The 16734-nt window shown below is 36.0% G+C and overlaps 1 protein-coding gene across 1 annotated transcript in view; it reads left to right on the forward strand.

Annotated features, from left to right (window-relative positions):
* GPC5 (glypican 5) overlaps window positions 1–16734 on the forward strand; it is a 1362542-nt gene that overhangs the window by 261454 nt on the left and 1084354 nt on the right. Inside the window, exon 4 of the mRNA XM_065896202.1 lies at window positions 13297–13430. Coding sequence (XP_065752274.1) covers window positions 13297–13430 — 134 coding nt within the window. The remainder of the gene's footprint in view (window positions 1–13296; window positions 13431–16734) is intronic.

A 16734-nucleotide genomic window follows, 5' to 3' on the forward strand; every position in this document is an offset into this window, starting at 1 on the left:
TTTCTCTGCACGGCCTGAACTAAGTGATTTAAAATGTGTCCATACAATAAGTTTAATTAATGATTAAGAATAGGACTGAAGGGCTTCCCTGGTGGCGCAGTGGTTGAGAGTCCGCCTGCCCATGCAGGGGACACAGGTTTGTGCCCCGGTCCAGGAAGATCCCACATGCCGCGGAGCGGCTGGGCCCCTGAGCCATGGCCGCTGAGCCTGCGCGTCCGGAGCCTGTGCTCCGCAACAGGAGAGGCCACAGCAGTGAGAGGCCCGCGTACCGCAAAAAAAAAAAAAAAAAAAAAAGAATAGGACTGAAACGCAGAAGCTCCCTCTGGTGGTTTAATTTGTAGGTGTACAAAAGTAACAGTGCAGCCTGGAGATCCTGCTCACAATGGGCCAAACAGAAGATCATAGAAATATTGTTCTGCTTCTGTCCAGCCTCTTCCTCCTCCCTCTCCTCTTCCATCTTCTTCTTTTCTTAATTTTAAGTATAAAATGAGTTTGGGTGGCAACTTTATGATGATAGCTACAAAAATCCATATGGAGAAGCAACTTCTGGAAAATTAAAAGACTAACAGAAAGCAACCACCCAAGACCAGACATTCTGTGGCTCCAAGTAAATACTTTTAAAAGGGCCTTGTTTGCTCTTTGCTAACTATAGAGTAAACATATCTCTAGCCCTTGCAAAGTGGAGACTGTAGGTGTTTTCGCCCTTCTTCAACTTTAACACCGTTTTGTTTGCTTTTTCCTGGGAACTGGGCACCTTGTACAAATTTAGAATTCTTATGGATAATATATTTAAAGGAAGTTCTTTGTAAAGCCTTAATAATTTATAACTTGCTATAAATATTCCTTGTTGCAATACTAAAATATACTAGTGGTTTAAAAGTGGTATTATAGTTATTAGAACTTTTATATTTTTTCCATAGCTGGCTTCTGGAATTATTTGTACCTTGAACTTCTAAGTAACATGCATATTATCTGGATGATGGTGTTTCCATAGTTTTAGGGTGTGATGGTCCATAATCATGTATTTTTGTATTTCCATTAATACAAACTGGGCAAAAGTTTTTATAGTAATATACTATCACCATGCAATAATTCTAATCATCATGAAGTTACTTTTTTTCACCAAATGTAACTTCGGCTGGGAAAATATCTGGCTTACAAATGGAAATTGTCAGGAAAGTAGAATATATTTTATGAATAGCTCAAGCTCAGCTTTGCTGAAATTTATCTCTGCTTATATTATTAGTATCGTTTAATGCTCTTTCAAGGTTTATCAATATTCATCCAGTATACTTTTATACTTTCACTGAAGTATGTGTTGCATTATATTGAAAAATATACTAGGATCATGTTTTGGGTGGAATCTACCTGATTTAAAGGTTGAGTTCATAAATTATGTTATGTTATATGGGGGACACTATGATATGTATCTATAGAATGAGAAGATGTATACCTCTTCAGTCAAAATACAATGACATAGGAAGGAAATTAATATATTTGATTATTTAAGGGAAAATGAAACAGGATATTACAGTCACTTAATTACATGTATCAAAACAGAATTAAACCACAATAAAGACTATTTGCGATGTTAATAACAATTTGTACAACCATTAAAAGATATGTGATTTAATGAAGCCTGATTTTTGGCATTGTATTAGTCAGGGTCCTCCAGAGAAACAGAACTTATAAGATATATAGGATGAATATACATCAGAAGGTATTTATTTTGAGGAATTGATTGGCTCACATGATGTGGCAGCTGAGAATTTCCACAGTCTGCTGTCTGCAAGCTGGGGACTCTGGAAAGCTGGTAGTATAATCCAGTCTGAGTCCAAAGGCCTGAGAACCAGGGGAGCCGATGGTGTGAATCCCAGTCTGAGAGCAGAAGGAGGTGAGATGACACACCTGAGCAGTGAGGCTGGGGTTGGGTGGGGGAGGGGAGAATTCCTCCTTCCTCTGTCTTCCCTCAGTGGATTGGACGATGCCTCCTCATGTTGGCTAAGTGATCTACTTTACTGAATCCACTGATTCAAATGCTGATTTGATCTGTAAGCACCTTCATGGAAACAGTGTTGAATCTGGGCACCCTGTGGCCAGTCAAGGTGACACCTAAAATTAACCATCACAGGTATTCAATATGCAGTTATAATAACATCGTTAACACCAGTGTTTGTCAATTGCCTCCCAGGTGAAAAGCACTGAAGAAGATGACATTAAATGTTTGGTAACTTATAAAAGTTATTTGCAATACCAGAAATAACAGTTATTCACTAAAATTTTCATATGCAGTTCTATGTTTCATATGCAGTTTAAATGTGGATTAGAAAGGTTTTGATGTGAAGCGTGGATTTCAGGTGCAACTACAGATCAGTAGCAATATGAAAAGCATTTTCATACTGGAAACAAATCTAATTTTTTAAGAAAATATTGAGGATTCTTATATTTGAGAACATGTAACATATGTTAAGTGTGACAGTTTTAATGAAATCTGCCAATTTTGCTTTTCTTTCTTTTTTCTGAATTTTATTTTATTTTTTTATACAGCAGGTTCTTATTACTTACCTATTTTATACATATTATTGTATACATGTCAATCCCAACCTCCCAATTCATCCTGCCACGCCCCCCCACCACTTCCCCCGCTTGGTGTCCATACGTTTGTTCTCTACATCTGTGTCTCTGTTTCTGCCTTGCAGATTGGTTCATCTGCACCATTTTTCTACATTTCCCATATATGTGTTAATATATGATATTTGTTTTTCTCTTTCTGGCTTACTCCACTCTGTATGACAGTCTCTAGGTCCATCCACGTCTCTACAAATGACCCAATTTCGTTCCTTTTAATGGCTGGGTAATATTCCATTGTACATATGTACCACATCTTCTTTATCCATTCATCTGTCGATGGACATTTAGGTTGCTTCCATGACCTGGCTATTGTAAATAGTGCTGCAGTGAACATTGGGGCACATGTGTCTTTTTGAAGTATGGTTTTCTCTGGTTATATGCCCAGTAGTTGGATTGATGGGTCATATGGTAATTCTGTTTTTAGTTTTTTAAGGAACGTCCATGTTGTTCTCCATAGTGGCTATATCAATTTTGCTTTTCTAATTGTTGAGCAGGTATTTGATCTCACCAAATAATTTCATTGTGGTCGTTTGTAGATCAGGAAGTTACTGACTATTCATTTTATGATGTTACCTGCCCTTCTGTAGAAGAGAGGAAACTGTTACATTACTGTCTCATAAAATTGGAATTTGGGGGTTGTGTATCATGGGAGGACTTCTTTTCATCAATCAGTTATCCTGGTTTTCCTCCTAAACCCAGGTGAGAAATCAAGTTGTCTAATATCCTTGTAGTTCCTCCTTCTCCCAACCCCTATTCATTCCTAGGAATCTTAAAGGGAAATAACTGACATGTTTCCTCTCAGCCACTCCATACATAGGGGAGATGGGATTCTCTTGTCTCCTCATATATCTAGATCATTTTCAATCCAGATTATTTATGTAGGACACTTAGGAACTAGGACTTATATAATGTGAATCCCACACAACAGATGAAGATAAATACCACTAATCATAAAGAAGAGACCATTGATTCTATAATAACTAGAAACTCATCCACTAACTAGATTCAGTCTTAGCAAAGTTACTGTCCTGCTTTGGGATTCAATTTTCTCAGCCTTAGGTTAAGGTTAGATATCTTCTCTTAGAGACTAATAGAGACTTCCAGCTCTATTAGTCTAAAGTCCTTCCTCCTTCCCTCCCTCCCTTCCTTCCCTCCTTTCTTCCTTGTTTTTCCCCCTTTATCCCTTCCTTCTCCTCTTCCTCCTTTCCAGTTTCTCTTCTCTCTCTCTTTCTTTTGGGGAGTATATTATCTGAATTATCTTTCTCCTGCTTCGGAAAGATTTTCTTTCTGACCGTGTTTACATTCTATATACGTTTTGTAATTTCATCCATTTTTATGGCTTTAACTATTGGCTCTATGCAGGTAATTCTAATCGTTAACTTGCTCTTTATTTCTAATCCACCATTTAGAACCATCTTTTCGAATGACCTCCAAATCCAAGTTCTAAATTAGAATTCACCTCCTGCTCTGGGGAGCAGATGAGCCCAAACAGTAAATTTATTCTATGGTCTAACTTCCACATATTGGTTATTGGATCTTTATTCACCCTGCTTGCCAGATTCAAAACTGCTAACAGCTTTATTTCTTCTTTTTTTAATCTCTTATAGTGAATCAACCAGTAGCCAAATCCCATTCATTCTACTTATAAAAGAGCTTTCCCTTTCTCTTCTCAGATTTCGAGAGTTCTTATTAGGTTTATTCTAGGATTTTCTTGTTTTACCTATGGGACATGTCTCCTTGTCGGCCAGATCTTTCTAAAATGAGGCTCTGATAATGCTGTTCCTTTGCTTGAACCTTGTAATTAAGCCCCCTCCCAAACCCTTATGAACTTGCCCAACCTACTTTTCTAAGTTTGTTCTCATGGGAATAAAGCTAAAATTATGGATTTCATCTGCGTCTGGAAAAGTTAGCCTCATTATGATTTGTGGTAACAGATTTTACCCCTAACACCAGCCAGTTGTTTGGCAAACCATTTCCGAGAGTAATAGGGAACTGGGCAAGAGAAAATTAATGAACTCACATTTGTTGTTAAAACTAGAAAAATTGCCAATAGTATGTTCCCTCCAAATAGTTTAAAAGTAGCTTTTAATATAATGGAGCACAGCACATTTGACCCAAAACCATTCTGTTTCTTATTTTTGTCTGTTATTTATTATTATTGTTGTTGTTTTCCACCATGCTTGCAGAGTCATATCTTATGTAATTTCTTTTAACCAGCTCTTATTTTAACACCAAGCATCCTAGATATGGCCTGGTTCGGTCACCTGTTGCATACACAGTGATGTAGAGTCCACCTTTGCCTCATCCTCTGAAACAGATTGCTTAATAAACACTCACACCATCTCCACATTCACTGCTTTTCAAGTTATAGTATTTTAAACATTTTTGCTTTTCAATTTCATTATTATTAATAAACATTTTAAAAGATCTTTGCAAACTAAATGGAAGCTCTGCTGATGGATGTCAAATGAAAATGAACAGTTTTAAGTTGTTTCTTACAAAGCTTTTAGGGGTTATTAGCTAAAAGCTTTGAATATTTGAAGATTTAAATAAGACTGAGTGAACAGACAGAGGGATGCTGTAAACAGAAGTTTACACTTTGTATGTAGTGCCATGATTACAGTGAGAATGGAGAAAGTCAGCTAAGTGAAAAGGAGTTGTTGAAACAAATACTTGAGCAGAGTGGGAGAAGCGATATGGGTTAGGAGCAACTAAGAGAGTTATTTCAAGGTGAGATGGGAATTTGAAAATCACTGAGAAGCCAGACATGGAACTTAAAGCAGACACAGATAAGCATTAGGGAGGAAAACTATTTTTTTCCAAGACACTTCAGACTGATTGCAGGGGAGAATGGTAGAGACCAGGGTTGGGGGAGAATAAGGAGGAAATTTCAGTATAAGTCAAAGATGAAAAATTGTCAGAGTAAGTGGGAGGGATTTTTTCAATAGCAAGAAGGTGCTAGTATTGAAATGGTCCACCCCAATCGGCTCACTCAGGGAAGCTAAGGTGACAGGCTAATGTGCTGGTAACAGATGGTTTTCCATTCCCTTTCAATAAAGCATGAAGTAGAGCTCCCTGATAGCAAGTCAACACATATAAGCGCTCTGAAATTTATTTGTACGTATTGGAATCTGCTCTATATGCTTGTACCTTTGGATACAATTAAAGATGACTTATAAGTCTATGGCTTGTACATTTTCTTTTATCCTTGTAAAAAAATTGCAAAGATGATAATGGGAATAAAAATAATGTGAGGCTGGTACTTTCAGCTATCTTTCTGCCTTCCTAGGAAATAATGTGCAGTAGCAGATATGGTCTTAGGTCCAAGATGGGATCGACAGGGTGAGATAAGATTTTCCTTATCTGGCAACTGCAAACTGGTTTTATTTTCTCAAGTTTAAAGGATGAGAAAACTGAGATTTGTAGAAGTTCTGTAACTTGTCTACAGCTCTATGGCTCATAACATGGGATCATAATTGCCATTCCTTTCTCTTTTACTCTTCTCCTTTGTTTCAAAATCTCCTGTAGTGTCGCCAGTGTTACTCTTGACATTCCCACCATCAACGTATACCATCTTCCCTTGGTTCTTGCTACTAGGAGTTGTTGACAGTGAAGATACTTTCCACCTTTGTAATGAATATTTTAGCACCTTGTTAATATATTTACACTCCACTATCACTGTTTTTCTGCTTCAGTGATTGGAAATTCACTCTGAGCTTTTTAATACCTTGACCTTACACATCCCTAACTTCTCACTTTCAGAAATTTGCTGAGTTCTGTTGATTTTTTTTCAAAACAAACCTTACTTTTTTAGAGCAGTTTTAGGTTTACATCAAAATCGAGGGGACGGTACCAAGATTTCCCACATTGCCCCTGCCCCAGCACGTGCAGAGCCTCTCCCGTTATCAGTATCCTCCACCACAGTGATGATACATTGGCTACAATTGATGAACCGGCACTGACACATCATTATCGCCCCAAATCCACAGTTTAGAGTTCATTCTTGGTGTTGTACAGTTTACGGGTTTGGACAAATATATAGTGACATGTATCTACCATTAGAGTATCATACAGAGTAGTTTTCATTGCCCTAAAAATCTCTCTGTGTTTCTCCATTCATCCCCCCACCCATACCCACCCCTGGTAACCATTGAATTTTTACTGACTCCATAGTTTTGCCTTTTCCAGAATGTCATATAGTTGGAATCATACAGTATGAAGCCTTTTCAGGGTGATATCTTTCACTTAGTAATGGGCATTTAAGTTTTCTTTATGTCTATTCACAGTTTGATAGTTTGTTTCCTTTTAGCACTGGATAATGTTCTGTTGTCTTGATGGACCACAGTTTATTTATCCATTTACCTACTGAAGGGCAGCTTGGTTGCTTCCAAGTTTTGGCAATCATAAATAAAGCTGCTATAAACATCTGTGTGCAGGTTTTTGTGTGGACATACATTTTTAACTCCTTTAGGTAAATACCAAGGAGTGTGATTGCTGGATCATATGATAAAAGTGTTTTTGGTTTTTTTTTTTTTTTTGATTTTGTAAGAAGCTGCCAAATTGTCTTCCAAAGGGGCTGTACTCTTTTGCATTCCCAACAGCAATGAATAAGAGTTTCTGTTTATCCACATCCTCGTCAGCACTTGGTGTTGTCAGTGTTCTGGATTTAGCCCTGCTGATTCTTCTTCTCTTCTCTCTGTACATGATTCATGAATCCTTCTCTTCATGGACACTGTCACTACTGTACTTCAGAATAAAATTCTCTTTCCTGAGAACTTCAGGATCTGTTAACAGTTTACCTCCCTTTAATGGGTCTCTCTCTCTAGTCCAACTTCTACAGGGCTGTCAGATCCATTGCTAAATATCAGCTCTGGAATTTTGCTTTTCCATTCAACAGCCATCAGAGGTTTTGTCTAATAAATAAAACTTCTTAGCTTATCATTTTAAACCCTCCAAGATCTGACTCCAGCCTACTCTTCAAACATAATTTCCTTTTACTACTACCCTTCATGTTCCCTTCTTTCCAGGCGAACCAAATTTTTATCCATTTTTGATGTCAGCCTGATTTTTCTTGCACTTATATCTCTCAAGATTTTCCCTCTGCCTTCCACCATTATTCTTTGTTCAGAAAACATTATATATCCAATCAGTCTCCAAGCTACTATCTCTCCCTCCTGTCTACCTCTATATTGTCTGCTTCTTTCACCACTTCTTCTGCTGACTTTGGGTCCCAGCATTTCTCTAGTGTTCTACTGGAGGACCTTTCATCTCCCTCCCTGGAAACTGCTGTTACGAAGATTTTTCTCTCGTGGAAATCGTTAAGAAACCATTTTCCACCGTGGAAGCTTTTGCCTGCTTTCCATTTGCTTAGGCAAGTTCTTTAGCTTGATATCCAAGACATATTAAGGCATTTTTAAAGAATTGAGATATAATTGATCTATGACATTATATTAGTTTCAGGTGTACAACATAATGATTAGATGTTTGTATATATTGTGAAATGATTACCACAATGTCTAGTTAACATCCATCACCATATATATCATGGCATTTTTTATGTCGTACCTTTTGCTATACTGCTTTCTTTCACTATGTACATTTTGTTCTATGAAACATGTTAAGTTGTTTACACCTTTTTGCCTTTCTACTCTCTCCTGGAAATTTCCTGCTTTGTCTACCTGACGAACCCCTAGTTTATCTTTTAATCTGCCATTTAGACATTACATACTGAAGCTCTTCCCTAAGCACCCCAAACAGAGTTAATCTGTTCATTTTCTACATGTTACAGTGTTACGTCTTTTTCTTTTTTTATTGAAGTAGAGTTGACTTATTATATTAGTTTCAGGTGTACAATATAATGATTCAATATTTTTATAGATTATACACCATGAAAAGTTATTATAATATTATCGACCATATTCCCTGTGCTCTACATTACATCCCTGTGACCTATATTTTATAACTGATAGTTTGTACCTCTGAATCCCCTCCATCTAATCTGCCCATTCCCCCCCACCACCTGCCTCCCCTTTGGCAGCCACTAGCTTGTTCTCTATATCTGAGTCTGTTCCTATTTAGTTATATTTGTTTTTTCTTATATTTCACATATAAGTGAAAACACAGTATTTGTCTTTCTCTGTCTGACTTATTTCACTTAGCATAATACCCTCCAGGTCCATCCATGTTGTTGCAAGTGGCAAGATTTCATTCTTTTTTTAATGGCTGTATAATATTCCATTGTATGTACAGTTGATCCTTGAACAATGTGGGCTTGAACAGGTACACTTATATGTGGAGTTTTTTCTTTGATAAATATGTACTACAGTACCACACTGTCTGCAGTTGGTTGAATTCATGGATGTGGATCTGTGGATACACAGAGTGGACTATAAAGTTATATGTGGATTTTTGACTGTATGGGGTTGGTGCCCCTAACTCCCACATTGTTCAAGGGTCAATTCTATTTACCATATCTTATTTAGCCATTCATCAGTTGATGGACACTTATTTAGGTTGCTTCCATATCTTGGCAATTGTAAATATTTGTGTATTTAATAATCTTGATTCTTCTAATCCATGAACACACAATATCTTTCCATTTATTTGTGTTGTCTTCAATTTCTTTCATCAATGTCTTATAGTTTTCAGAGTACAGGTGGTTCACCTTTTTGGTTAAATTTTTTCCTGGGTATTTTATTCTTTTTAATGCCATTGTAAGTGGAATTTTTTTTTACTGATTTCTCTTTATGATAGTTCATTATAAGTGTATAGGAATACAACAAATTTCTGTATATTTATTTTATATCCTGTGGCTTTACTGAATTCATTTATTAGTTCTGGTAGTTTTCTGGTGGAGTCTTTAGGGTTTGCTATATATATTATCATGTCATCTGCAAATAGTGATAGTTTTACTTCTTCTCTTCCAATTTGAATGCCTTTTATTTCTTTTTGTTGTCTGGTTGCTGTCACTAGGACTTCCAATATTTTGTTAAATAAAAGTGAGAAGAGTGAGAATCCTGGTCTTGTTGCTGATCTTAGAGGAAAAGATTTTAGCTTTTCACTGTTGAGTATGATGTTAGCTGTGTGTTTCTCATAAATGGCCTTTATTATTTTGAAGCTTGTTCCCTGTATACCAACTTTGTTGACTGTTTTTATAATGAATGGATGTTGAATTTTGTCAAATGCTTTTTCTGTATCTGTTGAGATGATCATGTGATTTTTTATCCTTCCTTTTGTTAATATGGTGTATCACATTAATTGATTTGTGGATATTGAACCATCCTTGCATCCTGCAATAAATCCCACTTGATCATGATCTATGATCCTTTTATATTGTTGAATTCAGTTTGTTAATATTTTTTGAGGATTTTTGCCCCCATGTTTATCAGGGATATTAGCCTGTAATTTTCTTTTTTTGTAATATCTCTGGCCGGTCTTGGTATCAGGGTAATGCTGACCTTGTAGAATGAGTTTGGATGTATTCCTTCCTCTTTAGTTTTTCAGAATAATTTGAGAAGAATAGGTATTAACTCTTCTTTAAATGCTTAGTAGAATTCCCCTATGAAGCTATCTGGTTCTGGACTTTTGTTTGCTGGAAGTTTTTTGATTGCTGATTTAAATTAATTACTATTATTGGGTCTGTACAGATTTTCTGTTTCTTCCAGATTCAGTCTTGGAAGACTGTATGTATCTAGGAATTTATCCATTTCTTCTACATTGTCCAAATTTTGGCTTATAATTGTTTGTAGTATTCTCTTATGATTGTATGTATTCCTGGGATGTCAGTTGTAACTTCTTCATTTCTAATTTTGTTTATTTGGGTGCTCTCTCCTTTTTTTTTTTTTTTTTTTATGAGTCCAGCTAAGGGTTTATCAAGTTCATTTATATTTTCAAAAAAACAGCTCTTAGCTTCATTGATCTTTTCTTCCTCTTTTTTTTTGTTCTCTATTTCATTTATTGCTACTCTGATCTTTACTATTTCCTTCCTTCTACTATCTTTGGTCTTTGTTTGTTCTTCTTTTACTAGTGCTTTTAGGTATCAAGTTAGATTGCTCCTTTGACATTTTTCTTGTTTCCTGAGATAGGCTTGTATCACTATAAATCCCTCTTAGGACTGCTTTTGCCACATCCCATGGATTTTGGAAAGTTGTGTCTTTATTTTAATTAGTATCAAGGTATTCTTTGATTTCTTCATTGACACATTGGTTTTATAGTAGCATGTTGTTTACTCTCCATGTGTTGGTGTTTTTTTCCAGTTTTCTCCCTGTAACTGATATCTAGTTTCATATCTTTGTGGTCAGAAAAGATGCTTGATATGATTTCAGTCTTCTTCAATTAATTGAGACTTGTTTTGTGGCCTAGTATGTGATCTGTCCTGGGGAATGTTCCATATGCACTCGAAAAGAATATGTATTCTGCTGTTTTGGGATGGAATGTCCTGTAGATATCTGTTAAGTCCATCGAGTCTAATGTGTCATTTAAGGGCAATGTTTCTGTACTGATTTTCTGTCCAGATTATATGTCCATTGCTGCAGGTAGGGTATTAAAGTCCCCTACTTTTGTATCACTGTCATTTTCTCCCTTTATGTTTGTTAATATTTTCTTTATGTATATAGGTATGCCTATGTTAGGTTCATACATATTTAAGAATTCTTCTTGGATTGACTCTTTCATCATTATGTAATGTCCTATTTTGTCTTTTGCTCTAGACTTTGTTTTCAAGTCTGTTTTGTCTAATATGGGTATTGCTACCAAAGCTTTCTTTTTGTTTCCGTTTGCGTGGAATACCTTTTTCCATCCTCTCACTTTCAGTCCGTGTGTGTCTTCAGCATTGAAGTGAATATCTTGTAAGTAGTATATGGATGGGTCTTGTTATTTTTATTCATTTAACCACCTTATGTCTTTTGATTAGGGCATTTAGTCCATTTATATTTAAAGTGATTATTATAGGTATGTACTTATTGCCATTTTGTTCATTCTTTTCTGGAGGTATTTGTAGTTCTTCTCTGTTCTTTTCTTCTTTTAGTCTCTGCCCTTGTGGTTTGATGATTTTCTTCAGTATTACTTTTAGGTTCCTTTGTTTTTTTGTGTATCTATTGTAGGTTTTTGGTTTTTGGTTACCATGAGGTTCATATATATAAATATATATATTTTATATATATAAGATTTGTTTTACATTTTCAAATTCTTTGTTAAAATTCTCACTGTGTTCCTATACACTTCTCCTGAGTTCAGTGAGCTTTTTTAGGACTGGTACTTTGGACATTCTATCAAGTGAATTACTTATCTCCATTTCATTAAAGTTTGCTTTCTGTTGTTTGTCTCTATAAATTAGATGAAGCAATTACCTCTCCTGCTCTTGAAGGTATGTCCTTGTCTGAGAGTATCCCTATGCTGACTGTGTGTGCCCAGTGGCTTTGGCAGGAGGACTGGAGCCGAAGTGAGCATGGGCCAGGGCCTTTCCCAGCATTCTCTGGGGCTGTCACATTGGCAGGGTGGGCTGGAGCCTGGTGTGGGCCAGGCCTTTTCTTAAGGTGCATGTGCGTTTTGATGTTTGGGGGGATTGTTTTTTCTTTCCTTCTAAATTGTCAGCTCTTTTGGGGTAAATTCAGTTTCTAATCTTTTATGTCCTATAGCATCTAATACATGTTCTTTGCAAATATTGGAACAAAATAATTATGGTTTAAATAAATGAGTTGATGCATAATTCCTGTAATGCTCATTCATGGAAAATTTTAAAAACTTTAGAACTTTAAGGCAACTTTGGAATAATTTTTTCTAAGTTCTTCATTTTACATATAAGAGAATCAAGTTTTAAAAAGTTCTGCCACTGTTTTCAAGATCTCAGCAATTAAGAAGGAAAAATTAGGACAGGAACCAAAGTCTCCTGATTCTCAGGCAATGCTTTTATGTATTTTTAATTATATGACTATGCCTTTTTAAATGTATAGGTTATCTTGTGAATCTTTTTTGATGCTTTACATGGTAATGTGTCCAATTAATTCCTTAATTTTCAATGATAATTATATATGAAGATCTTTACTAGATAAGTAGTATTAAAAAATAAAATTTTCAATTCTATAAATAATTTTTAAAAAAGAGACCATAAATAACACCCTTGAAATCAAACCAGATTGAGGAAAAAGATATACAACTATTACAAAATGAGATCTTATATAAAAATATTTATTGCCATTTCTAAGAAAGCATTTTAAGAAGAAAACTACCCTTAGAACTCATATAGAAATGGACCACATATTCAATAGCAAATTGTTTTATTAAAGAAAATTAGTACAAGTAAGTAATTAGTCATACATATGGTTATAAACCATAAATAATATCTACTTTGATTAGTTTTATTTATACAAGCAGGCTAGTTTATTAATGTAGTTCTCTGATTTTGCATATATGTTTTTATTCGTGTATTTTGCACTTGCATACATGCAAACTGTATAAATGTGTATAGCATCAATTTATTATGGCTGCCGTTTTATACAGATAATTTTATCCCCTTTATTTTAAAAATTAACAAACATTGTATGTCTTAAAGGTTATTAGTGTGCTATAAATAAGAATATGTTATTGTTTTGGACTCTAGTGAACATTACATTCTCAGAAAGGCTGGAGCATGCTTTCTAACTGTCTTTAATATTTTCTATTTAAAAGGTAAATAAGATTTGTGGCCGTCCAATCAGAACACCCACACAAAGCCCCCGTTGTTCTTTTGATGGGAGCAAAGAGAAGCGTGGAATGAAGATCTTTATAAGAAATGGGGAAGAGACACTTGCCAACAGAAGAAAGTAAGATATTTGTTTTACAACCAGAAAGAGAAAAGAAAGTAAGCTATTAATTTTACAACAGAATAGAATGTATTCTATTCTGCAGGGGTTGAATTAAGAATTAAGTAGAACAAAATACACTATTGAAGAAACAAAAGATCAACATTAATTACCTTTAAAATTCAGTGCTTCCTCCTATTCTGTTAATTAGGAAGATAAGTTCAACTCAGGAGACCAAAAAACCTTTCTGTGATAAGGGAACATTTTTTATGACACAATATGGCAGGCCTTACATACATATGATCATTGTGCACTTCAAATGTGGCTAGTGTTCAATGTTGTACAGCAATCTGTAACACTCGGTCATCTTGCCTAACTGAAACTGTGCCCCTTGAAGAGTAACTCCCCATTTCCCCTTCCCTGTAGTCAACAGTATTGCATTGTACACGTCAGAATTTATTAAGAGGGTAGATCTCATGGTAAGTGTTCTTACCACAATAAAATAAAAAATTTTTAAATGTAGCTAGTGTGACTGAGGATTGAATTTTTAACGTTACATAATTTTAATTAGTTTTAGTCAAAATTTTACATGTAGCTAATAGCTACTAGATTGGACAGAATGCAACACAGAGAGAGTATTCATGTAAATGATGTGATAAGTATTACTGAATGTTAAGTACCTGTTAAAAAATGTAAAGTGTCCATACCTTTTACCTGGAATGCTGAAAATTACAATCTTTCGTTTCAAAATGATAAGCATTAACTCACATTTCTACCACTGTGCCCGTGATTAATTATTAAATTAACTGTTAAAGCCTTCATTAGTGTCCGGTTGCTTGAGAATTGGTGATTAAACTAAAAACTTTTTAATACTGGAGGAAACTATTATTTATTTATTTTGGTATTCAGTTGACCAGTACAATGGCAAATACTAGATTCTCAGTAGGTATTTTTGAATTGACCTGAAATTCAGAATTCTGTGTTTATTAATTCAAATAATTATTTCTAAAAATACCTTATGGAGAATTCAGTATTTTACATACTTTACTCCCTATAATGTAAAATCTGTTTCCTTTTGAGATAGTGCTCTTAATTGCCCCATTCTCTCCTCAGCTGGGTTATTAGCACAGGGTAAAGAACTGAGCTATTACTGGCTATGTGCTACAGCTGAAAACAATTAGCACATTGTTTGCAAGTAAAATAGCTGTGTTTTTATGTTTTTTTCAATTTAAACATCTATAGTGATCAGTAGTTATTTCTTGCATTTGAGAAATCAGTATGCCTTGGCTATGGTGGTTCTTATAATAAAACCCAGCTAAGGAAGATATTACGTTCCTAAAGATCATGTCAGTTTCACCACCAAAACAGCCTAGTTGCTGGAAAAGCAAAACAAAACCAGGTACTTAACATGGTTTATTCCCTTGCAAAACTAAGACCATGCAGGTGAAATGTTACAGAATGGCTCAGCAGCAATGAGGGGCTTATCTGAGTGGAAAGTTTTATAAGTATCTATCCTGGCCATTGAATAGACCTCCATGTCACCAAGCTTGCAAACTCATTATTTCTATGCCCTTGACTGGTCAGCCGCCATTAACCATTTCCCATGAATCAGGGTAGGCTCATCACTGGCCAATCTCTTGCCACGTAAGGTGAACAACCAGAGGTCCTGCACTTGAGCCAGCTTAAGCATTTCACTTTTACACATTTTTTATTGCCATTCCTGAATGGAACTTAATTTCTGTGGCAGTATATTTCCTCTTGATGCCTATATATTGTGCAGACCTATCCATAAAGTAGACCTGAATTTTATCTATCCTTTCCTGTCGTAAAGTAGACTTTGTCATCCAAGCAGTGCAGAAGGCTGCAAGTAAGAGTTTATTTGGGCTATTAGGAATTGCAATTCAGGAGAGAGATTTGGGTGAAACTAAAAGGGTGTTGGAGCAGAGTAAAGAGTCAGGGGCTTATAAAGATAAAAGCTACAGTGTTGTTAAAGTTGTCTGGCAAGAATTATGATTGACTCTGATACAAGAAAGGAAATATTTATTCTTAAGGGCTATTTTAGGGTAAGGGTTCAATAAGTAGATAGGCTGTCACGAGTTATTTGTGGTAAGTATCCGATAAGTATCATTGGGCAGGTGTTCTGAGTGCCTGCATTAAGACAGTAAGTGGTCAAAGGTCAGATTCCATCCAGGTCCAGATGTACATAAGTCACACTTCCTCAGTGGACTCCCAGCTCCATTTTAGAAAGCTCTCTTAGCAATACTACTTTGATTTTCCTTTTATAACCTGAATTTTATTTATCCTTCATCAACTTATCTTTCCCCATGAGGTCATAAATTTTGATTTAAGTAGGTGGGGCAGTGTAGCAGGAATAGGTGCTTAGTGAGTCAGGGCTAATTTCCATGCATCTTACTTGTCCTTTTCCCACCTGCTTGAGCCTGATTTCCAGTCGATCATGTCCACTTGATGTTATATTGCTTCTATACAAGCCCGATCTTACAGCCTGGCAGCTCAGATAGTACTTATTTCCTTATGAGCATCTCAGGTTGCAGAATCATTTGCTGGTTTATGGTCAAGTGTGCAGGTTCTGCCAGAGGCAAGTTGTAAACCAACCAGCTGACTGACCTACTGAATGACAGATGGACCAACCAACCAAACAAACAAAAATAGTGTTCAGTAAAAAAATAAATGACTTTACTCTAAAACCCTTGGTGTCTATACTGTGATTCTTCTTATGGGGCTTTCTGGAGTCTCCGCAGAGCATCTTTATTTGCCACCAGTACTTCAGTCACCATTGCATAGGTGAACTGGGTCATCTGGACTGAATGTCAGAGTACCTTGGTGCATGCTGCTTCATAAATGGGTTGTAGCAACACAGTACGTTGTAATATGTGTGCAATATGTTTACTCTAAGATGCAAAGGGATCCCAAAAGCTCTGTGCTTCTTCCTGTGCTTTAGGTCATCTTAAGTGGTGAAATTTGTCTTTTGCACGAGAAGAATATCCCAATCAGATTCAGACTACTAGACATTTAGAAACCCTGCTGAATTGTCAAGCACTCAAAACGTCAATATTTTTCCCCACCAGAATCATTCAGACTAAGTTATCTAGCATAATGCGATCAATATTTGATTATCAGCATGGTAGGAGGTCTAGATGATCATGGCTCCTGTCTATCATGGAGTGGGAGAATTGCCTTGAGGTCTAACAGTGAAGGGGTTCTTGCCAGCTGAAAGTGAAACGTTTCTAATTGTCCTTACTAATTGGTAAAGAGAGAAAAGCATTTGTCAGGTCATTAGCTGCATAGCAGGTGGCAGGACATGTAT

The sequence above is a fragment of the Phocoena phocoena genome, chromosome 18 (genome assembly GCF_963924675.1).
Source record: "Phocoena phocoena chromosome 18, mPhoPho1.1, whole genome shotgun sequence".
Lineage (NCBI taxonomy): Eukaryota > Metazoa > Chordata > Mammalia > Artiodactyla > Phocoenidae > Phocoena > Phocoena phocoena.